Source organism: Maniola jurtina, chromosome 24, assembly GCF_905333055.1.
Source record: "Maniola jurtina chromosome 24, ilManJurt1.1, whole genome shotgun sequence".
In the NCBI taxonomy this organism is placed as follows: domain Eukaryota; kingdom Metazoa; phylum Arthropoda; class Insecta; order Lepidoptera; family Nymphalidae; genus Maniola; species Maniola jurtina.
In genome coordinates, this window is record NC_060052.1 from 6,228,877 (window position 1) to 6,254,055 (window position 25,179).

Here is a 25,179-nt window from a genome sequence, read left to right on the forward strand (position 1 = left end):
TCATCTAGTATTTTATAAGCGGCGCAAGTATGCCTCTCTTATCGAGAGTTACATTTTGTTCCATTTGCCGTAAAGACGCTGGGGCCATAGAATCTTAGGCTGACATCTATAGAGGACACTTTGCCTTTGCTCAGTCTTAAGACACTGTTAAAACGAGACCGCGCTATACCGCTGGCATAAATCTGTCTCGTTTTAACTCAAACTTAAATCAAATTACAATAAATAAAAACAATAATTAAAAGTGCGCTCTATAGATTTCAACCTTAGGGCTAAAAAAATTTACGAGACATTTCATCGCAGATTTTTTCCGCAAAGGATCAGCCTGGCTGTTTAGCGCGAAAACGCAGCCAGTATTCTTGGCACCATTCCACGCGCATGATTTGTACAGTAATTTCTTAGATAAGGCTAGGTAATAGGTATATCTTTTAGTGTGATATTTTCAAGAAAAAAGTGAAACTTTATTAGGCTAGGAATATATTATTTTGATTCAATACATTTTCAAAAATTTTCCTTCTAGTTTGGACACGTAATAATTCTGCTGTACACAATCTCTAAAGATTAAGCTAAGATCTATAAAGCGCACTTTGACTTTGCTAAGACACTGTTAAAACGAGACAGCGCTATACCGCTGGTATAAATCTGTCTCGTTACTTGAAACTTAACAGGGCTCGCTCCGTCACTCGCTTCATACAATCGTAGTTTCCGATTTCATTTGAATATTAAGCAACCAAAGTCCATGAAATTTTGCAGACATATTCTAGAAACTAATATCTGTGTCTGTGTTGTTTTAGATTTTTCTAAAAATATGTCGTTTTAAAATTACAGGGGCTCAAAGATTTGTATGTAAATTTTTAAGACTGTGTAACTTTGAAACCGAATATTTTAACAAAAATCTGGAAACCACAGACATAGATTATATTAGTTTCTAGAATATGTCTGCAAAATTTCATGGACTTTGGTTGCTTGATATTCAAATGAAATCGGAACTACGATTGTATGAAGCGAGTGACGGAGCGAGCCCTGTTAAGTTTCAAGTCCATGACATATTCTAGAAACTAATATCTATGTCTGTGGTTTTTCCGATTTATGTTAAAATATTGGGTTTCAAAGTTGCGCGGTCTTAAAAATTACATACAAATCTTTGAGCCCCTGTGATTTTAAAACTACATATTTTTAGAAAAATCTAAAACACCACAGGCACAGATATTAGTTTCTAGAATATTTCTGCAAAATTTCATGGACTTTGGTTGCTTAATATTCAAATGAAATTTAAACTACGTTTGTATGAAGTGAGTGACGGAGAGACCCCTCTTAAGTCATAGTGCGCTCTATAGATTTAAACGTTAAAATAGTATTGGTTTGGTGGCTGGGCCGGAGTCGACGGAGCCGCCGCCGACCGGCACGCAGAGGGGAGGCGCGAAGCCGACGTCGCAGTGACAGTGACCTAATGACAGAATTCACTCGTAAAAAAATGATCCATGTATAAAAACCGGCTAGGACTTTGTCTGTGTTGGTGTTAGCTGGCGGGCGTGCTCTGCCTTTTTGGAGTGTTTTTTTTTTTCGTTAAAACTGACTGGAAAGCGCTCTAAGGGGGTGCCGTGCGTATGTCGGCGAGTGCCGGCACAGACGGGGTCCATAATTGTATAGTTTATCTAACTTGTTACAAATAACTACAAACTTGACATTGGCTAATCTTTGTAAAGTCAGACGAGAGAGAGAGAAAAAAAAAAACCGGCCAAGTGTGAGTCAGACTCGAGTATTTTTTGGACGATAAATCAAAAACTATTATCATCATCATCATCAGCCTGTGGATGTCCACTGTTGGACATAGGCCTTCCCTAAAGAGCGCCACCACACCCGGTCCTCAGCCTTCCTCATCCAGCCATTTCCCGCCAGCTGCTATATATCGTCAGTCACACTACGCTTGCTTGTACGCGGTCTCCACTCAAGGACTTTCCGGCTCCAACGGCCGTCGCCTCTACGACAAGCATGGCCTGCCCACTGCCACTTCAGCTTGCTAATAGTTTGGGCTATGTCAGTGACCTTGGTTTTCCTGCGGATCTCCTCATTTCGGATCTTATCCCTCAGTGAAAAACTTATTTTAAAATGTACAGATAAAGCCGTTTCATATGATACCCCACATGGTATAGTCATCTTACGTTGAAAATTGAAAATACTAATTACTTACGAGTTCATGAACACATTTTAATTTTTTTTGTGATGTAACCACAAATTCACGGTTTTCGGATTTTTCCCTTTACTTGGGCTATAAGACCTACCTAACTGCCTTTATGATTCTAGGCCAACGAGAAGTACCCTATTGGTTTTCTCGCGGCCGTCGGTTCTACGACAGACATGACCTGCCCATTGCCACTTCAGCTTGCTAATACTTTGAGCTATGTCGGTCGCTTTTGTTCTGCGAATTTCCTCGTTACGGATTTTATCCCTCAGAGTAAATACCCAACACAGCTCGCTCCATAGCGAGCTGAGCGCTAGTCATTATTGTTATCGAATTAATTGTCTCTGCACCTTCAGAGTTACAGACGCCATGTCCGGAACAGTCAGACGGACAAACGGAGGACTCGCGACGCGCCATCAGCGCGCGGACGTCGGTTACTGACACACACTTTTGTTTCAAGCACATCTGCACACAAAAATAATAAGATTGATTATACTCAAGGAAGAAGTGGCAATACCACTCCATAACTCGCAAATTACTAAACATACAAACTTATACCACCAGCAGCACCGATCGCCGGCGCACTACTAAACACGAGTCTCTCTCAAAATCTAAATCTAAATATTTATTTATTGAACTAAACTTTTACAAGTAGAAGAATATTAGCCATGTTAAATGACTAATATTCCCCTTTCCTCTCCAACTAAGCGTCAGGCTTGTGCTAGGAGTAGGTACGACAATAGTGCAACGGGCGGGGTTTGAACCGTCGACCCTTCGGTTTTCAGTCCACTCCTTTACCGGTTGAGCTATTGAGGCTCTTTTGAATCGTCAATTGCATCTACCACTAGTTCGGAATGCCTTTCCTACCGAGGATAGCTCAGAATCAGGTTTTAGGCGAACGTTATGAAGAACTCTCAGACATTAAGGTTTGAGGACTCAGTGAACAATTGTGTCTGAAATCCTGTAAAGACTGTACTAGAGAATGCCCGCGACTTCGTTCGCGTGGATTTAGGTTTTTAAAGATCCCGTGGGAACTCTTTGATTTTCCGGAATAAAAAATAGCCTATGTCCGCCCCGGGATATAAGCTAACCCTGTACCCGTCAGAATCGGTTAAACTTTGGGCCGTGAAAAGGTAGCAGACAGACACACTTTCGCATTTATAATATTAATATGGATGATAATTACCTTCTCTTCCCCGCACTTGGCGCCATCGGGGACCATGCCCGGATCAACGTCCTGCGTCCCCAAGTCGACTATGGCCGTACGGCAGGGTAATATAGAACCTGCGAAAAAAAATCATTTTTTCATTGCCTTTCATTTTTCAGGGTTCCTTACCCAAAGGGTAAAAACAGAACCCTATTAATCGCTTTGCTGTCTGTAAGTCTGTCCGCGTGTCACAGGTCTCTAACTCATAGACGAAATGAGTTACAAACCTGAAATTTTGGTATTTGGTGTAGAACATCATTGACCCAAAACCAAATATTGAATTAAAAATTCAATTACATAATTGGTTTTTCAGGGGGACTTGTGAGCTGAATTCAATTAAATTATTTTTCAGAGGGGCTTGTGAGCTGTTTTTCTTCTTACTGACCGTTTTCGGCATTATACTCACCATTATAATTTATAAATGTTTGGGAAAGTATGGATACAGACTCCGTGCCGTACTCTAATCGATCGCTCAGGTGTCTACACTGCATTAGACCGCACAGCTCGTCCTGAGTCGCGCAGCGTTGGTATTGCGCCGTGGATCGGTCGTAACCACAGTTGCCCTTCCTGTAAAAAATACAAATGGAAGCCCTTTTTAATGCAAATGAAAATTTTTCAAGTATTTTTCATCCAAAAAATTACACCACTGATTCGGAATGCCCTTCCTACTGAGAAGAACCAGCAAGTTTGGTAGTTGCCCGTTCAAAAGTTCGATGTACAGTGCCCGGCAGCCATGGAATTAATAGAAAGAGATTTCGTAGGTTTTGTAGAGCGTTGTCTCTATCGTTGAGACCGACGAAACGCCATCACATAGCAGTAGCGAGCACAGGGTTTATAGTCAGAGTAAGCACAAACAAGCTAGTCCCCTCTTTCCTAACGGCCATGATGAAAAATGAGCATTGAATTATTTGAATCACCCTGATTCAAATAGTTCAATGCAGTTCAATAGATAAAGCAGCGCTTTTGTGCCTCTATTACCTGCACGCCACTGTCACATAGGTATTAGTGATAGAGACAACGCTCTACGAAGCCGGAATCTCTTTCTAAAGTTCGATTTTTCCTGCCAGGCAACATAATACTCAAGGCTGTGATAATACCATGTATCAAAGTGATTATGCATGGCCCGGTGGCATGGCCGCACCAAACCTCCCTTCACTTACCTGTCACCCTTGCGGTTGAGTTCGTAGCACTTGCGATGAGCATTCAACCCCGTGGAGCCCCACAGCAATCTGCACTGGTCGGTATGCGTGCTGCATGAGCCGTCCACGCAGTATGCCTGGAATAACAGAAAGCCCTTATCCATACTTCCATCCATACTTCCATTACATTCCATAATTCCATACTATACAGGGCCAGAATGCTAGCAAAAATGAAGACAGGACTGATGATTACTGATAAGATACCATAAAAAAACTAAAATAAATATATAGGTATATTTTTTAATTCTGTATTTTTAATGTTCACATTATATTGCAAATAAAACATCTGACTGACAGTAGAAGTCGACGAACGTTCCGTAAATTTCGTAAATATTCCGAAAGTCAATGCCGCTTCGAAGGTGGGGCATTGACCCGAGTTTTGCGCGCTATACAATGCGGGTTTGAAAGGTACTAAATCACTAAAACTACAAGATAAGGCAAATGGTTATCGGCATTGGATTGTGTTAAGGTAGTATCATAATAACGCTAAGTTTTTGCTAGCGTTCTGGGTACACCTTGTATAAATACTTAACGGTAGGTTAAGTATTGCACAGGCTGTAACCAGAACGCTAGGACGCTAAGGACCAGGTCTGATTGCAGCCAAGCAGTAGTCTATAAATTAAAAAAAAAAAAACCAGCCACATTGTCAGTTCTAATAGTTTGAAATAGAGAGGAACCTGATCGTTAGAACACGGCGTGGCATCCATCTTGAACACATCCTTCGGACAGAACTCTGAACGTCCGGTGCAGAACTCGGGCAGATCGCACTCGCCGTCTGCCGACCGACACTCCGTGCCCGCTGACTTGGGCTGGCATGTCTGCGAAATGCGAAAATTATACTGATACCTACCTACTTTGTCAACTAACAGTGAACTTAGCACCAGATATGCATTGCTAATATAATTCGCGCGCCAGGTAGGTACGTTATGGTGCTTACTTTTTAAATTCAAATTCAAAATATTTGTATTCAATTAGACTTTTACAAGTATCTTTAAATCGTCAAGAGCATCTACCACTGGTTCGGAATGCTATTCCTACCGAGAAGAACCAGCAAGAAACTCGGCGGTTGCTCTTTTCAAAGATTTGATATACAATATTATGCCATGTATACCAGTAACTGAAGGCCCGCGCGTTGCTGGAGCGAGCTGCAGGTCATATCAACGCTCTTTCTTAATTTACATAATCTTTGATGGTATAGTATGCTTTGCTTCCCTTCCTTTCCGCAAGTTCCAACGACAACTGAACAAAGCTTTAACTCCGTTGGAACTCGGATTAGTAGCGTTCTCCATTGTGTTGGGAGAATCTGAGCTTCCCAGGCTCTTATCGTGCGTGTAAAAAAAGATCTGGCACAATGGGCGGTCGAAGTGCACCAGGCACTTAGGTGGTGAGGGAGAAATGGCGTGCGGTGGCGTGCGGTGCGGTTGTAGAAAAAGGAGCGTGGAATGAGGTCAAACAACTCCTCAGAACACCTCAACACCCCATTGTAAAGACCATAGAACACGCCAAGGGAGCTTATGTCTCTACGATGCTTCAGTCTTTCCAACGAGCTAAGTCATGACAAGCGAAATCAAGTCAAAGTCAAGTCAAAATCATTTATTCAAAGTAGGTACAATTGTACTCCTTTTGATGGTCGAAATTGTTAAATTTGTACGATATAGTGGTGATAATTAATTACGTAACTTAAAACTAAAGCTACGAGGGTTCCAAACGCGCCCAAGTGCGAAAAGAAGCATACCAGCGTATCGCAGCACTCCCCAGAAGCGCAAGTAGCGTTGCTGCGCAGCTCACAGGTCAGCGGATGGCAGCAGGCAGCGCATGCGGGGTCGGGGGTCAAGCCACAGTCGCACTGCTCGCCCGGCTCCACAAAACCGTTACCACATGTTGGTGAGTCGAACAGACTCTTTGGCTTGTTTCTGTAATATTTTGTAATATTAATTAATTGTAGAAAATTGTTTCTAGTTTAATTGTTACATAGCAAATTTTGTCGTAAAATGAATGGGAAAGAAGATTATCGTGAAAAAACTGTTTTTGGGCGCCATTTTTCCAAGATGGCGGCGCGAGCGGCAGAGGTACGAGGTGGCAAAATAAAAATTCGGAAAGAGCACATCGAAATCTATAAAACCACCAATTTGCATAACTTTCTGAAAACTTTCCAGATAAGCCCCTCTTTGACGACCAAATTACTGGGCTATAATAGAGTATAACGGAGGCTATATTTACGTCTTTAGTCGATGTAAGCCGTTTTGAACCCATTTGTTAACCCCCGACCCAAAAACAGGGGTGTTATAAGTTTGACGTGTGTATCTGTATAGTCTGTTGCATCGTAGCTCCTAAACGAATGAACTGATTTTTATTTAGTTTTTTTTTGTTTGAAAGGTGGCTTGATCGAGAGTGTTCTTAGCTATAATCGAAGAAAATCGGTTCAGAGCTCTTTTCTAGTTTTCTTATAGAGGTTTTTGTGTCGGGGGGTATTTTAAATTTTGAGTTATTTTCTATCCTTATTGTATTTAACCGAATTGTTTTAATTATGAGGGAACTTTGTTCTTTTTGAGAAAATAAACTCTTTTAAACTCTTTAAACCTAACCCATCTTTTATAATAGGGACTCGTCTCGCTGCGCGTCGCGGTTAACAGACTGCGAGGCCTTTCGGACTGACGGATTCATACATTCCCTATATCCCCGTTTGAAGCCGAAGTGGCAGTGGATATTTATTGGTTTGTTGGTTTGGCCATCAATCACGGCGATCCGTGAAAACGTCACGTCGATACGTGTTATTTAGCATGGGAATAGTAAAAATCTGGAGAGTTAGAGCTATTTTTCTCGGAAAATCAAAGAGTTTTTTTTAAATAAAAAATAGCGGGTAAACGAGCAGGCGCGTCACCTGATGTGAAGTGATTACCGCCGCCCATGAACATTTGCAGCGACAGAGGAACTGCTGATGCGTTGCCGACCTTCAGGAATTTGTTGGTCCACCCCTTGAAATACACCATATTATAATCTAGTGGGATTGGAGTTTGCATGTGCGTGGAAAAAAGGTTGTTGTTCCAACCTTCGTGCACATGGATTTAGAACGTGGACGAAGTCGTTGGTGTTAGATTAAGTAGTCATTCAATAAGTATGTGAAAAAACCGGCCAAGTGCGACTCGCGCACTGAGGTATACCCACATAGGCACCCTATTGGTTTCTTGACAGACAGACAGAAAAACAGACAGACAACAAAGTGATCCTATAAGAGTTCCGTTTTTCCTTTTGAGGTACGGAACCCTAAAAACTAGATGAAAATCTTACCGTAAACAATGATCCATCCCACGTTCAAAAGAAAGGGCCAGTGATCTACGACTGCAGTCAGACCAACGTGTTGGAGCAACGAATCCAACAACAGGACTCATAATGCACTTCTCGTCAGGACAGTCGCAGTCAAACTCAGTGTCATGTAGCATTCCGAAGTTGTGCCCCAACCCGTGAGCCATAGTTGTAGCCACCAATCCAATAACCTCTGAGTGGTTGACGGCTACACCACCAGAGTATTGGGAAGTGCAAATTGGTCCTTTTAAGAATTTCCCGAGAACGCCATCATTGAATTTGTTCATCCTGAAAGAAAGCTTTTTTTAACTTTCACAAAGGAATATTTGTCCGTGCTGTTAGTTAGTTGGATAAGATTGAATAGCTGTCGAACTCTACTAAAAATGACAAAGAGACAAAAAAATCAGTTACATAACGAGCTAAATCTTCTATAATATCGTACTAATATTATAAACGCGAAAGTTCATGTATGTTTGTGACTCTTTCATGCAAAAACTACTAGACAGATTTGGTTGAAATTTGGAATGGACGTAGATTATACCCTGGATTAATACATAGGCTACTTTTTATCCCGAAAAATCAATGAGTTCCCACGGGATTTTTAAAAACCTATATCCACGGCAACGAAGTCGCGAGCATAAGCTAGTACGTAGTACCTAGGTACCTACATATAAACGGAAAAAGTGACTGACTGACTGATTGATGTATCAACGCACAGGTCAATTTACTTGGGCGGATCGGTTTGTATTATGACGCAGACATCCGCTAAGGGTGAGGCCAAACGAGCGTAATTGTGTGAGTTGTCAGTCGCGTAATTTCGGTCGTGTAATTTCTGCTGCATTCGGTTTCATACAAAAGTCCAGTTCGTGCCACACGGCGACGCAAAATGAGTTGAACTTTTGTATGAAACTGAATGCAGCAGAAATTACGCAACCGAAATTACGCGACTTACACCTCAAAAAAATACGTCCGTTTGGCCTCACCCTAAGAAAGGATTTTTGAAAATTCAGCCCCTAAGGGGGTAAAATAGGAGTTTAGAAGGAAATATACTCACGTCAGCAAATGCGCATTGTCATTAGGTATTTGTTTGTTGAGTATTTCTCTCCTGTACCTCAAGAAGTTCGTTAGGGTAGTATCGCCATCCTCTACTATGCTTATTTTGTTGTGCTCTGTCCATACCTCAACGCCTACAAGCGCTATGAAAATATTCAGCGGTGCGAACAGCTGGAAATCAGGTTATTTTTAAATGATATAATTTGATCTGGTGTACCTATTTACCCCCCTAATGCCAAAACAGTGTCGCCAAGCGGTTTGGCGTTGGTTGGTTAATAATTGGTTTAACAGGGCTCTCTCCGTCACTTGCTTCCACTCGTTTCATACAATCGTAGTTCCAATTTCATTTGAATATTAAGCAACCAAAGTCCATGAAATTTTGCAGACATATTCTAGAAACTAATATCTGTGTCTGTGGTGTTTTAGATTTTTCTAAAAATATGTGGTTTTAAAATTACAGGGGCTCAAAGATTTGTATGTAAATTTTTTTTCTTTATTCTTTATTCTTTCTTTATTTGCATTCATGTCTTCATCACAAAAAATATTATTACAACATGAAGCCCCGTCAGGGCGCTGCAAAGTATAACATTGGTGATTAAAACAATTACAATTCTATTGTTAACAATTATGAAAATTATGAAATGTAAATAACAATTTTGAGTTAATTTAATGGTAGGTAATTAATTAAAAAATACAATGTCACAAAAAAAAAAATACAATAATTAAAAAATACAATAATTAAAAAATACAATGTCACGTATAAATAAATGTTCTTATCCATTGCTCAGAATACATCTATCGTAACAATATTCATTGGAGTACATAATTTATCGTGGAATTGAGGTCATATGCGTAAAAGTAGGTGCAGTTAGTTACGAGGAAAGTTCATTTATGTCATAAAAACAATTTAGTGTGAGCCATTGTTTGAGTTTTCGCCTAAAGGTCGTATCGTTATTTTCATCTGTTATGTATTTTGGGATTTTATTATAAATGTTAGTAGTTCTGTATAGTGGGCCGCGGCAGGAGATTTTAAGCTTGTAAGTAGGGTATGCTAGTTTGTTTTGCAAACGTGTACTTCTTTCGTGTTTCTTTGTGTTCTCCACAGTTTTGTATAAATTGTAATGCTTCCTAACAAATAAAGCCGCCTCCATTATATAGATTGAAGGTACTGTCAGGATTTTTTTGTTTAGAAAGTGCGGTCTACAGCTATCGCGTGGTTTTATGTTGACAAGGATGCGGATACATTTTTTTTGCAGGATGAAGATATCCTCTGCATTGGTGCTTTCCCCCCAGAGGATTATACCATATCGGATCCACGAATATGCGTATGCGTAGTAGGCGGAAAGTGCAGTTTCGTAATTTGTATTTGCTTTCAGTACGCTGAGAGCATACACAAATCGCGAAAGCTTTACGCTTAGGTTGTGAACATGGCACTTCCAGTCCAGGTGAGTATCGATAGTGAGGCCGAGAAGAGTAAAGTCACTAACTTCTTGAATTTTTATGTTATTTGCAAGTAATTTGAGGTTTAGTGGATGTTTCTGGTGCGGTTTAAATTGTATGAGTTTAGTTTTATTTAGATTTATTTCGAGATTATTGTGTGATAAGTAATTTTGAATGTTTGCTAGGTTTTCCGAGATGAAATTTTCACAATCTGTCACATTCGCGCACATGGATAGGACTGACACGTCATCCGCAAACATAATGCATCGCGAGTGTGGGTTTATTATGTTAGGTAGGTCGTTGATGTATACCAAAAAAAGAATACATCCGAGGACACTTCCTTGTGGTATAGACCAGTTCGTAACGCGTACGTTCGATTCAAAGTCGCTTAATATGTTAGTCCGTTCATCGCGATATTGCACTTGTACAAATTGTTGTCTGTCTTTCAAGTAGGATTCCAGCCATCGGTGAGCATTTCCCCGTATACCTGAGTCGTATATTTTTTTTAATAGTAGTTTGTGTGAAACTTTGTCGTATGCTTTAGTCATATCTAGGAGCAGTCCGACACCGTACTGTTTTTCTTCTAAACAGTTTAGGATTGCCTGTATATATTCAAATACGGCCAGCGTTGTCGAACGGTTTTTCCTAAAGCCGTATTGATTTCCTTTCAAGATGTTATACTTTTCCAGAAATTTGTATATGCGGTTTGTTATTATCTTTTCGAAGATCTTTGACAGCGCGGGCAATAGGGCGATAGGTCGATAGCTGCTGGGTTCGTTGGGTTTCCCGCCTTTTTTGAGAATAGGTCTTATTTTTGCTATCTTCAGTTTGTCGGGACAGTAGGCTTCGTCAAAAGATTGGTTTATTAGAAATGTCAGGGGAAGGGTTAATTCATTAATACACATTTTAATTAATGTTGGTGGTATTTCATCTGCGCCGAAGCTGCGTTTGTTTTCTAATCTACGAATAGTGTTATATATTTCCCGCTCTGTAACCGGCTCTAGAAATAAAGAGTTAATAGATCGAGGTTCAGGATTACTCATATGCGGATCGTATTTTTTAGAAACTGTTCTATCGTCAAAGGATGACCTTCCAACCGATGCGAAGTACTCGTTAAATAGGTTTGCGACTTCTTGTGGTTCTTTGGCTAAACCTGATTGTGTCGATAGCATTATGTTTTTGGTGTATGTCTGTTTGTTCTTATTCGTTACGTCCTTTATTATGTTCCACATGGTTTTAGTTTTGTTCTTAGAACTTTGCATCTCTTTTATATTGTCAAATTTCCTCGATAATTTAATACATTTTTTAAGCAACTTACTGTAGGTTTTGTGGTGTATTTTTAAGATTTTGTTGTTAGACTCATTAGTTAGTGTTTTAAGTATGCGCTTGTGTCGGCATGAGATTTTTAGTCCGGTGGTTAGATAGGTTTTGGTCCTGGCTTTAATCTTAAGTCGACGCTTAGGAATACATGTGTCAAGGTTTTGGGTTAGTTGCTCTATAAAGTTGTTATAGTTTTCGTTGGCGTTGTTATTTTGTGTTATTATTTTGTTCCAGTTTATATTTTCCAGTCTTGTTTTAAAATTAGTCATTGTTTTGGCATTAAAGATACGTTTAGTAACATACTGGGTGGGATTTGTATTTATTTTTCCGCGACCTTTGTGTATGCAGATGATACTTTTATGGTCTGAAATACCATGATCCTCAACCGTAAAAGTAAGGTCTTTATCGCTGGTAAAAATTAAATCTATACACGAGGACGTCGTTTCTGTCACCCGGGTTGGTTTATCAATTAGTTGAGTTAGATTTAATTCAAGCATCAAATTCGAGAGCTTACGATAGTCTTTTATTTTAGGCGTTGCAAGTGCATCAATATTGAAATCTCCCGCTATTATAACTTTTTTGTTTTGTAATTTGGCGCAAACTTTTTTTAACAGGTTTTCTATGAAAGTAAAGAAGACCTCGATTTCACGATCTGCACGATACACATTTATGAGTAGTAAATTCTGTGAAGGTAACTCTACCGCGCAACATTCAACAATGTATTCAGTCGATAAGTCCGTTATATCTTTCCTTTCTTTAAACTCTATCCCGTTCCTTGTTAGAATCGCAACACCAAGAAAGACCGCGTAACTTTGAAACCGAATATTTTAACAGAAATCTGGAAAACCACAGACATAGATATTAGTTTCTAGAATATGTCTGCAAAATTTCATGGACTTTGGTTGCTTAACATTCAAATGAAATTGGAACTACTATTGTATGAAGCGAGTAGAAGCGAGTGACGGAGAGAGCCCTCATGCCGCGCTTAAGCCAATTATTATTATTATTAGAGGTATAAACACTGCCATAACCCTTCGAGGGAAGCCCGCTTCCATAGTAGATTGTAACATCACTTACCACCAGGCACTGAGATAGCAGTCTGTTGTCATTGAATAAACAAGTATAAAGACTGGCACCTTGCGGGATGACTGCGTATTATAAAATCAATAGATAGTACAGCATCAGCAGTAGCATTATTATTGCGGAAACCAGCCCAGAGAATGAAGATTTTTGATTCCTCATACTCATTCCTGGCAACTCTAGGCGACCCACTAAGGTTCTGGAATATAGTTCCACAGTTCTGGAGAATAATTCCAGCATAGGATGTTTCCGTAGCATTATAAGTTGTTTTTGGAGAAAGGAGAAAGGAAATTCTGGGGGACCCACTAAACTTTTGAGGTGACTTGAATAAATCCAGTATCGGATCATTTCGTAGTATGTTCAATAGATTGCGGAAACTAGTCCAGAGGAAGAAGATTGACTCCCCATTGCACTAAGGCTGAAATCTATAAAGCGCACTTTGACTTTGCTCTGACTTAAGATTGAATTAAAACGAGACAGATTTATGTAAGAGATATATATCTGTCTCGTTTTAACTCTGTCTTAAGAGGAAAACCTATGCGAATGACATTGACGATTACCCCTTCAAACTAGCAATTTTGACATGTCATGACCCTCTATTGACAATTAATCAAGCAGACATTTCAATCTGCGAAATTTACGCGGACTTTTAGTATTTTGACGTAGGAGGGTAAAAGATCCAGTACATGAACGAATAAGGACTACCCTGACTTTGACCTAAAATTAAGATATATGAGAATCGTTCTATATATAATTTTTATATTTTTTTTTATCTGTGTCTATACACAGTAGGTATACACTCTTAAATTATTTAAATATCAAAAACGCAAAAAAATGCGTGGTATTAATTATTATAAATTATTTTATTTAACAAAAGGATAAATTGCCAGTAAATGAACTGGGAATTTCAGTGAATGAACGAACTCTATCTAGTGCATAAACTCTCGATTCCTATTAATAAATTCTTAAGTATATTTTCGCCTTGGAATTTTAAAAAAAATGTCAGATTTTCAGTTTTTGACTTATTGTATATTTTTTTCTACATTTTGCGCGATAAATCAAAAACTATTTTACATAATAATATAAATAAAACCTGTTTTAGAAGACTGCAAGTTACAATAGAGCCGCTTGGAACAATTTTTTTTGCTGTTTCTTCTGGTAATATTCACAATGCAGAAATAATAATCATCATGGTGTTTAGATGGTTTGCGCCAAATTATAAAAATTTTTTTTAGTAAAAGTAGTTAACTATTCTTATTTGCTCATAAACGCAACGAGGAAATACAGCTTCCACATATAAAAATTTGAGTCCAGGCCTTGCTGTTAGCTGCTAATGGGTTCTCAAAGTAGCCCGAGTATGCTTGTTTTACTGGGCACAAAAGGAAAGAATGAAAGGAGCTTACCCAGTACATCTTAAAAGATCCGTTATAGATACATGCATCCTGCCATGCCTTACCTATGCCAGCCAAACATGGGTCCAGACAAAGAATATAAAAAGAAATAGTGACTTGCTAAAGGGCGATGGCAAGGTGCATAAATTAAGCAAAAAATATTCAAAGTGAGAATTGAAGACATAAGAAAAAAGACAAAGCCTACAGACACCTTGAGACATGCCCTAAAACTGAAATGCAAATGGTCATATTGTATCGATTTTTACAGATGAAAGAAAGACAGGTAGGTAGACCGAAGACGCGTTGGTCTAATGCTATTGTGCAAATCGCGAGAGAAAATTAGCTTGATAGTACCAAAGACAGAGAGAAATGGGGATACCCAAGAGGGATCCATATCCAAGAAAGCAGAATACCAGAATAAATATAAAAAAAATTCAAAAGAAAAATAAAACCGACTTCAAAATCACAAACACTAAAAAGTAAAAAATAATTTAAGTTATTGTGGTTTTTGAAGTCGGTTTTATTTTTATTTTGAAAATTTTTTATTTCAAAATTTTTAGTGGCCCCACTGTACTATAATAATATGCCATGCCCAGCTAAAACCCTACTGTTTACTAAGCAATTACACTGATCGCGAGCAATTTGCTCTTATCCATTGAGGAGTTCTGTTCTCCATCTCAGAAGATATTCATCAGAACTTCATCAAATTTATATGGGACCACCTGCAAAGTATACCTAGCTTTTCAAAAAAAAATAAAAATCCAGATCGGTCCAGGCGTCTTTGAGCAATCGGTGAACATACATTAAAAAAAAATTGAATTTGCTCTTATCCATTGAGGAGTTCTGTTCTCCATCTTCAAAGATATTCATCAGATCTTTACCAAATTTATATGGGACCACTTGCAAAGTATACCCTATCAAACAAAAAAAAAATCCAAATCGGTCCAGGCGTCTTTGAGTAATCGGGGAACATACATAAAAAAAAAAGATACCAACGAATTCAGAACCTCTTCCTTTTTTTAAAGTCGGTTAAAAATATACTAAGATTTACTAACATGGTGTTATACCATAGAGTAGCAAACAGAGGCAAAGCTTCTAAGAAGCGAGCAAAATTTATAACTATTTTGGTAGGGCTGGCACTGGAGGATACAATTTAATTAACAATAGTTATTTGTTCAACAAGATGGTAAAGTTTGTTTTTGTTGTGATTGCCTAGTTTAAATATCGATCTTTAAATATCGATCGATAGATCTAAATATCGATTTTGAACGAAATCAGTCAATTTAGAAAGAATTATAAATGGTGCCAACTTTTTTAAATTTTGGTTACAGGTTCCTATTTTGTGATCCCAGGGAGCTCTAAATATCGATTTTGAACAAAATCGGTCAATTAACAAAGAATTTCAAAATGGCGTCGACTTTTTTAAATTTTGGTAACAGTTTCTTATTTTGTGATCCCAGGGAGCTCTAAATATCGATTTTGAACGAAATCGGTCAATTAACAAAGAATTTCAAAATGGCGTCGACTTTTTTAAATTTTGGTAACAGTTTCTTATTTTGTGATCGCAGGGAGCTCTAAATATCGATTTTGAACGAAATCGGTCAATTAACAAAGAATTTCAAAATGGCGTCGACTTTTTTAAATTTTGATAACAGTTTCTTATTTTGTGATCCCAGGGAGCTCTAAATATCGATTTTGAACGAAATCGGTCAATTAACAAAGAATTTCAAAATGGCGTCGACTTTTTTAAATTTTGGTAACAGTTTCTTATTTTGTGATCGCAGGGAGCTCTAAATATCGATTTTGAACGAAATCGGTCAATTAACAAAGAATTTCAAAATGGCGTCGACTTTTTTAAATTTTGGTAACAGTTTCTTATTTCGTGATCCCAGGGAGCTCTAAATATCGATTTTGAACGAAATCGGTCAATTAACAAAGAATTTCAAAATGGCGTCGACTTTTTTAAATTTTGGTAACAGTTTCTTATTTCGTGATCCCAGGGAGCTCTAAATATCGATTTTGAACGAAATCGGTCAATTAACAAAGAATTTCAAAATGGCGTCGACTTTTTTAAATTTTGGTAACAGTTTCTTATTTCGTGATCCCAGGGAGCTCTAAATATCGATTTTGAACGAAATCGGTCAATTTACAAAGAATTTCAAAATGGCGTCGACTTTTTTAAATTTTGGTAACAGTTTCTTATTTCGTGATCCCAGGGAGCTCTAAATATCGATTTTGAACGAAATCGGTCAATTAACAAAGAATTTCAAAATGGCGTCGACTTTTTTAAATTTGGTAACAATATCCTGTTTTGTGATCCTAGGGATCCTCAGATATTGATTTTGAACAAAATCTATGACAGTTCAAGAAAATAGATTTTAAACACTATTTAAATTATTATCATTAACATTAAATTAAATGAAAACACGACGCGCGACGTGTACTGCAGCCCCTGAGCTTGAGCACAGGCCGAGCCGGTATAAACCGATTTCTCTCCGTACGCGACGTAGCGCCTGTGCTCACGCACACACGCGCCTCAAGCTTGTAGTAGTGTACCTATCGTAGCGCGCTTGTATGAAGCTTTGACTCTGTTCGCTACTCATGTGGTTATACAACGCAATACCACACTAACAAACACTCGTACAAACATACAGACAAGTATATACTCACACACACTCACACACACACATGGACGCACGCACACGCACTTTTGAACGGTTTGAACGGAACACGGTTTTGAAATTGAAATTGAAAAAAGTGTAAGAATTTGTAAGAAAATATTTAAAAAAGGTATATCAGCCGGTTTTTTATTCCAGCTCTTAATACATGTAAAAACGTCCAATCTGTTCATTTACTTGAGCCTTTACCCTAGTACCTAATTATATCGACCGCCCCATATCAAAACAAAGTAAATGTCATTTTTCCGAAAATCGTTTTATGTCATAAGCCTAACTTTCATAGTATGTCCCGTTGTATTGTAAGGACACCCACATTAAAGTAAAATTAAAAGCTAGTAAGTCGCTTTGACCATTTTAAAACATAGTAAGTCTATGAACTGGCTAGGTTTTTTATAGATTAATGCGCCTTACTAAGTTTTTCAAAGGAATTAGATAAAATAAAATAAATATCACCCATTATCTAAATACCATGTCAAAACAGTAAATACTTAATGATGCATTAAAACTTAAAAGTAAGATAGGAAAAGTCAATGACCTCTACATGTCAACTGTTAAATATGGCTTGCAAGGGAAATACTTTGCATACTTACATAATGTTTTTAAGGTTCCATATCTCAAAAGGAAACACGGGACCCTTATAGGATCACTTTGTTGTCTGTCTTTCTGTCCGTCTGTCCGTCTGTCGTGTCTGTCAAGAAAACCGATAGGGTATTTCCCGTTAACCTAGAATTATGGGCAGGTAGATAGGTCTCAACTCTCATATAGCCCAAGTAAAGGAATAAATCCGAGAACAAATTTCGTGATTCTAGATCAACGGGAAGTACTGTATAGGTTTTCTTGACGGACGGACGGACAAATGGACAGACAACGAAGTGATCCTTTAAGAGCTCCGTTTTTCATTTTGAGGTACGGAACCCTAAAAAAGAAAGTGATGCACATCTAATGAATAAATGTGTAGGCCAGTCTTCACACTAAAATATTTAAACCCCTTTAATTTAAAAACTGTCATAGCCTAGTGGTTAGAACGTCCGCCTCCTAATCGAAGGTCGGGGGTTCGATCCTGGAATCACGCACTACTAACTTTTCAGTTATGTGCGTTTTAAGCAATTTAATATTGTATATCAAATCTTTGAAAAGAGCAACCGCCGAGTTTCTTGTTGAAGACTACGGCCTAAACTTCTCTTGAATTTAAACCACTTACTAGGTTTTGATCTGAGAAAGAAATTTGACATTAATTGACAAAATTGAGAGACCTAAGCTTGTATAAGAACACAGAAGTGTCATAATTCGTGTTCACTTTGCCTAACGTCTCTCGGAGAGCAGAGAGAGATTTAAACTGTTTCTTATAATCACTGGCCATATTTCAAATGCGAAAGTGTGTTTGTTGGTTTAATATTCAATCACGCTGCAACGGAGCAACCAGTTGACGTGGTTTTTTGCATGGATACATTTAAAGACCTTGAGAGTGACATCTCTCTCCGCATCGTATTCTTTATTGCTGAGGGTTGTGACCTCTTTCCATTATTCCTACATCTAATGGTAGGTTTTCTTGGGATAATAATGCGGTGGGTTCAAAGAGCCTACGGAACTCGACTAGAAAAACGAGATTTTGACTCTTAGTTTTAACGGTTATGAATTAGTTATTATTATCAGTGATAAAATTGATTAGGGCTGCCAGGTAAAATGACATTTATCTCGGAAAATCAAAGAGTTTCCACGAGATTTTTTTCCAAGTTTGCGCTACTAAGTACATATATTATGAAGAGGAAAGGTTTGTTTGTTTGTTATCGATAAACTCTGAAACTACTGAACTACTTGCACTAAAGACATAATCATCAACATCAACCGACAGACGTCCACAGTGAACATAGGTCTTTAATAGGGTCTTCCACATGCTACGGGTTTGCGCCGCCTGAATCTTTGCGCTTGCGCTTGACGACAATCATGCTTTAAAGAAAGCAATGATGAGGTCCAAGTTGGAGCACGCTTACCTGGAAGATGCCTATTCACTCTTGGCTTGCAGGTATCTATGGTATATATGGCAGGAAACACGGCCGCCGAAATGGCGTTCCAACCTTTAGGCTCTCCCCATTGCCCGCAGCATGAATCTGAGCTTCCTTATGATGGTTATATTATGTACATATAATATCTCATAAGAAATCTCTAACACACAATCCAGCTAAGTAAGTCCAATTTCGAAAAAAGCTAGCTAGCCGAAAAATCTAACTCAGGCAGCCTTCGGGAACCTTCGAGATGTCTCTGTCCAAAATTCCTCAATGCTTGAAGAACAGTCTTTGAATAGTGCATATTGTCAGTGATGAAATATGGATCCGAAATATAGGTCTTTTTTTTGTACACAGGAAATGCCTGACGCATACCCCTCCGTCATGTGGGGCTTGCACCAAACTTGCACTACTACGAAATCCATTTCGGAACACGGCACCCGGAACGAGGCGCGCTATCTCCTAACATAGGTATAATACCTATTTAGAACACTTACTATCTGTCATCATAATCTATGACAACCTCCGAGTATTTACCTGGTAAAACCGTAACTTTAGAATAAAATTTAGTATATAAGCAGGCTTCATTTAGAAATGAAAAAATCCCTATTTTATTTTTCAACGATTATAAACACAACTTTCATTCAAAAATAATAAGCTTATATTCATTTTAAATAATATTTTGCGACGAAATGACGCGCACAGTCCTTCCGCCATGACAGTCCAGTGGACACTGAATTCCATAGAGCGCCTGCAAGAAAATAAATAGCACAGGAAGTTTTTTGGTTAGTTTTAGATTATTTAAGAAACGAAAAACATTTAGTATAAAACTAACAGTTAAAATTGATTGCTAAACCTAAACATATCATTTTCTGGAGGTTGGCTTCAAAGTATCAAGATGTTAAAGAAAACTTTTACAGAACAAGTTGCGAACAGCAATGTTTTCAACTTGGTTTTTTTTTATTATTGGGATAATGTATACTAAATTAAAAAAGGCCCTTATAATCTTCACAAACTGAAGTTTTTAATTGCATGTATTTAATAGCTGTTAATGCTTTAGAAAAATAAACAATTTACTTCAAAGTACAGCATTTTTGCGATTTGTCAAATAGCAATTACCTTAAGTCTAAGCAAAGGCAGAGCACGCTCTATAGATCTCACCCTAAGTCTCTGGAGCGAATTTCAATGAATACAGCATCAGACCTAATCTACGAAGGAATGGAAAAGAAGGGTAGACCACTTACTGAGTTGATGATATTGGCGACGTCCTTCATCTGTTGGTGCACTGTATGTATGTTCCACCCGCTGTTAATGTATGTTTCATAATCAGCTATTAGCACCAACTCCACGAATCTTGATTGGTTGTTCACGTTGAAAGGACCTCTGATCTCCGTATACTCGGATGTATCGCGTTTGTACTGTGGATGATAATAGATTTATTTGAACTCTAAAGTGCTTCAGTCGAAAGCCATGCTGTTAGGTAAAAAGAGTTCAGATCAGTAATATGTCTACGCATGGGGATATAATATGGCTGTGCATGGATACAGTAATGCGGGAAACGAAAGTTTGATTGAGTTCCTAATTGAGACCGACAGATATGCCTTCGCACTCTCTTCGTACTACCAAATGGATCGATAAGTCACGTCAATTCTGATGGAATCCGGGGGTTTTCAAACATGAATTTAGGAGCCCGAATTTCTTAAATAAGATTTCTCCTTTATAAGAATTTTCTGAAATTCCTGAGTTAGCTAATTTAAAACCAATTAGCTCTATTAAAGAGGTACTGACCCGGTTAGATCTATTCCATTCTTTGCTTTGTTCAATAAGATGCCTCTTCCCAAGTTCAGGATTGTACTCCGTGTCATTTGCCACATCCGCGTTATGACCGCAGGGGAACTTCGTCGTTAAATCCGAATGGTCGTAGATGAAGTGTTTAAAACCAATCTCCATATCTACGACTGTAAAAGAAGAATTCGTTGAATCAGGCAAAATTCAAAGAAAGATATTTGCATTGAATGGAACCATGCTAGAAGATTAACGAGCAAGCGAGCAGACGGGCCACTTGATATTAAATGATTACCACCGCCTATAAACATCTGTAGCACAAAGGAGCTGCTAATGCGCTGTCGATTAAAATTAATTTCTTAACCTGCTTCTTTAATACCCCTTTCTTATTGTAGTTTGGGAGAACACAGGTAAAAACTGGGATAATATGCTGAAAGTGTGGTACCAATAAAAAAAGAAAAAATATTTGAGAATAAATTGTGCCTCATGTTACAAAGCCTCGTGGTATACAATTATTATTAAATAGGTGTTAAGAGGCACACCGGTTTCCATTATTCAAGTAGGTTCATATACTCATACTCAAATAATAACATCAGCAGGATTCCAGAAAACAGGTTCCAACTCATCAGTTTGCTATAGGTAAACCTCGCATGGAAATGGAAATAAATTACAAGGTTTTCATACTTTGTGCTGGTTCAATGTATCTCATTTGGTTGCCGTCATATATAACCCCCCTCACGCCATGGCAGGTCGACAACGCCACCCATGAGTCCTTCTTGCCCCTCACGTTGCCAGAGTACTGGCATATATCGAGCTCCTGGAAATAAATTGAGAAATATCAATCGATCAATGAATCAGCCTGTTTGCGTCCACTGCTGGACATAGGCCTTCCCGAGAGCGCGCCACGACACACTATCCTCCACCTTCCTCATCCACCCACTTCCCGCTATCCTCTTAAGGTAGTTCCCTGGAGAAATATAATAAAACTCATCAAATTCTTTTTCGATGGCAAGTGTTCCCTTGACTGCGATCACACCTTAGAGATGTAAATGATGATGCAGTTTGAAATGGAAGTGGTTTAACCTGTGGAGCGGGTATGGCAGATTTTAGAAAACACATAACCCCCAATCAGTTTCTACGTGGCATCGTACTGAAACGCTTAATCTCTTGGCAGCACATCTTAGCCTGTTGCCACGGCCGACGCCTTCCACTAGACCAGACCAAAGGCAATTAAGAAATTATTACCCATACCCTATTTTCAAATTACCCATGTTGGGAATCGTAACTGGAGCCTGCCGTTTCTGAGGCTCATGAGCCAGGGTGCTCGTCTGAAAGGCAGTTAAAAAATCGGTCAAGTGCAAGCCAGACGCGCACACGAAGGGTTCCGTACTTTACCATCGTGTAAGATTTAAAAAAAAAATTCTGACGGCCATTATGAAATTTTTATTAGTTGTTATAGCCGCAATAAAAATATACACTTCGTGAAAATTTCAACTCTCTATCTATTACGGATCTTGATATACAGCCCGCAGACAGACGGACGGACGGACAGTGGAGGCTTTGTAATATGGTCCCGTTAGCACTCTTGGAGTACAGAACCCTAAAAAGAGAGTTATGTTTCCATCTAGTTTTTACTCAAATTGAGCAAGAATTATTGCTTTCGTCCGTGCAAAAAGGGAATTTGGAAAAAACGGCATCAACAAGTATTTTTAATTTCACCTCAATGCTTGGCTCGTACGTCACTATCGACCCATTTTTCTGATAGCTTATCGTATGGCCTCCTGCTAGCAAATCTTTATTCAATTCCAAATCCAGGATATGTTCTTCCCCGTCGATATTTAACGTCAGCGTGACCTCTGGATGATGCATACCTTCCTGAAATTGGGACCCTGAATGAATACCTGCTGATTTTTTAAAGATTTGGTGATAATAAAATAGCGAGCAAACGAGCAGGTGGGTCACCAGATGTTAAGTGATTACCGCCGCCCATGAACATTTGCAGCACCAGAGGGTCCACCGATGCGTTGCCGGCCTTTCAGAAATTTGTTGATTCGATCCTTGAATAACCCCACGTTGTAATCTAGTGGGAACACCGCCCATGGGAGTTGATTCCACAGTTTGCATGTGCGTGGAAAAAGGACCAGGCACATCGGGCGATCGAAGTGCACCAGGCACTCAGGTGGTGAGAGTGAAATTGCTTGCGGTGGCGTGCGGTGCAGTTGAACATTAACATAAAAATTACAATAAGTAATTTTTTTACTTAATTTTTTTTTGTGTGTGTACTCTTCGCACCTCATTTCTTGTCTTCGGTACTTACCTACCTTATTTTTTTACTATGACACACACATTTACTTATTATGACAAGGACAGGTAGGTATGGTAGTTTTAACCCCATAAGCTACTCGGTTTCCAGGCGGCATCGTGCCGAAACGCTGGCGGTAACCAGCCAAAGCCGAAGCTATTCCACCAGATGGATTTAATTAAATTTTTTATTGGATTGATGATAGCAATTTTACCTTGTGCCTTGTAGACGTGATCTCTCTCTTCGTCCTGCCATGATGCAGCACTGGCTGCACTATTTGGTGTCGCCGGAAGTTTGTCGAGGAACCTTCTGAAAAAAATCTAGAAGTCGGTACTCATCATCATTATCAGAGTCTCATGGACCGAATTTAGCACCAACGCGACGTTTCTATACTTCAAAAACTTGGTATTAAACAACCTTTTGTCGGCGTTAGTAAAAACTTCTTATACATCGATGCTTAGGACACATCTGTCGGCGTGAGAATGACTCTATCGAGCGCCTTGACGTGCAAGGCAAGGTGGAGGCACCAAAGAGTTAAGAAGGTCCATGCGATGAACCGACCAAAATAGTTAAGTACCGTGCACGAGTGGTTTTTATTATTATTATTCAGATACAAGCTAGCCCTTGACTGCAATCTCACCTGGTGGTAAGTGATGGTGCAGTCTAAGATGGAAACGGAAACGGGCTAACCTGGAAGGGGTATGGCAGTTTTTGTTAAGCCCATACTCCTGTTTACGAAGCTGTCGGCGAACTTAGGTATTCTTTAAAAATAATATTATGTTTATCAGTTATTAATAATACTATACAGGAAAACTTAACGTGATAAACCAAAAAGACGTGTGGGAAATACCAACGGGGCAGTGATAAGTGTTTTGTTTTAAGATTCTTAGGGTTCCGTACGCGAAGGACGTACTTTCGGGTACGGAACCCTAAGAATCTTATTAATAAGTCTCCGTTGACCGGTAGTTCGTCCGTCCGTCTGTCTGTCAGCTGGCTGTATCTCGTAATAGGTAGAGAGCTGAAATTTTCATAGAATGTGTATTTCGATTGCCGATATAACAACAAGTAATAAAAATTTAAAATGGCCGCTATCCATGAAAATTAAAAAAGTGTTATTTCTTGTACGGAACCCTTCATATGCGAGTTCGACTCGCACTTGACTGATTTACTTTTATTATACGAACTAGTCCAGAAGACTTCGTGGTTTACAAAATTACTCTATAGGGGTAGGACGAGAGTAGGACAAACAAGAAGAGTCGAGGTGCTCAGATTTTATACTATTTTTTTTATTTTTTTTATTACTTTATACTAGAGGATGCCTGCGACTTCGTCCGCGTGAATTTAGGTTTTTAAAGATCCCATGGGAAGTGTTTGATTTTACGGGATAAAAAGTTGCCTTTGCCAATTACAGGGTAGAAGCTACCCCAGTACCAAATCTCATACAAATCGGTTAAGCGGATGGGTTTTTGGGAATCCCGTGGGAACTCTCTGATTTTCAGGGATAAAAAGTAGCCTATGTCCGTCCCCGGGATATAAGCTAACCCTGTACCAAATTTCCTCAGAATCGGTAAAACTGTTGGGCCGTAAAAAGGTAGCAGACAGACAGACAGATAGACAGACAGACAGACAGGCAGACACACTTTCACATTTATAATATTCAATAGAAATCAAGGAATCGAATAAGCAGGTACATTTCATAGTTAGAAATTGTATGTTCAATTAAGTATTTACATTCCATACCTTTGCAACAAAAATAAAAATTTTACTCACTTATTTCTTGTGCTTCGCTACCAATTCTCAAGAATGTTATAAACAGGTAAAACACAACCAAACTCAAACTACCACCACACATTTTAACATTCAAACTATTTTGTAACAATTCACAATTAATTACCTACTGTAGGAGGTAAATATTGAATTATTTCATGAGATTAATTTATTAGTAGTTAAGTGGTTGTCTTTACTCTTGGAGAGCAAAATATGTTATGATCCAATTCAATGGTCCAATAGGTCTAAGTAGGTTGGTAGTCGGTACATCGATTCTTGGCTAGAAACAGCTGGCCAGTCTTAGCCTGGTACCTACGTAGCATTTAGCAAAGACTTATAAGGTCTTACACCCGTATTCACAAACGTTACTATGAGGCCTCATAGTGCGCTCGAACGCACAGTGTAGGTTCCACCAATCAGATGACTGTATCACGTCAATTTACAATGATCTGATTGGTGGAACCTACACTAT

General features: G+C 38.8%; 1 protein-coding gene across 1 annotated transcript; it reads right to left on the reverse strand.

Moving 5' to 3' along the window:
- Positions 1 to 1,249: 1,249 nt before the first annotated feature.
- On the reverse strand, positions 1,250 to 24,992 carry LOC123877719 (zinc metalloproteinase-disintegrin-like batroxstatin-2). Its single transcript, XM_045924580.1, has 15 exons — positions 24,711 to 24,992; positions 23,155 to 23,249; positions 22,358 to 22,513; positions 21,323 to 21,455; positions 20,642 to 20,811; positions 20,098 to 20,271; positions 8,943 to 9,112; positions 7,874 to 8,176; positions 6,321 to 6,498; positions 5,263 to 5,403; positions 4,547 to 4,662; positions 3,793 to 3,953; positions 3,366 to 3,463; positions 2,530 to 2,644; positions 1,250 to 1,444 (listed from the first exon to the last, which is right to left on the reverse strand). The coding sequence occupies exons 1-15, from the start codon at positions 24,790 to 24,792 to the stop codon at positions 1,344 to 1,346; spliced, it is 2,193 nt and encodes a 730-aa protein (XP_045780536.1). The 5' UTR covers positions 24,793 to 24,992; the 3' UTR covers positions 1,250 to 1,343.
- Between the last annotated feature and the right edge of the window lie 187 nt (positions 24,993 to 25,179).

What these genes read in the sequence shown, in the direction of transcription:
- LOC123877719 (XM_045924580.1), bottom strand. Translation starts at nt 24,792, where the DNA reads ATGTGTGGTGGTAGTTTGAGTTTGGTTGTGTTTTACCTGTTTATAACA. An exon ending in ATACATTGAACCAGCACAAA is followed by an intron (nt 20,812 to 21,322) that starts GTATGAAAACCT and finishes CTTCTTTTACAG; the next exon opens with TCGTAGATATGGAGATTGGT. An exon ending in AATGGAATAGATCTAACCGG is followed by an intron (nt 20,272 to 20,641) that starts GTCAGTACCTCT and finishes TATCATCCACAG; the next exon opens with TACAAACGCGATACATCCGA.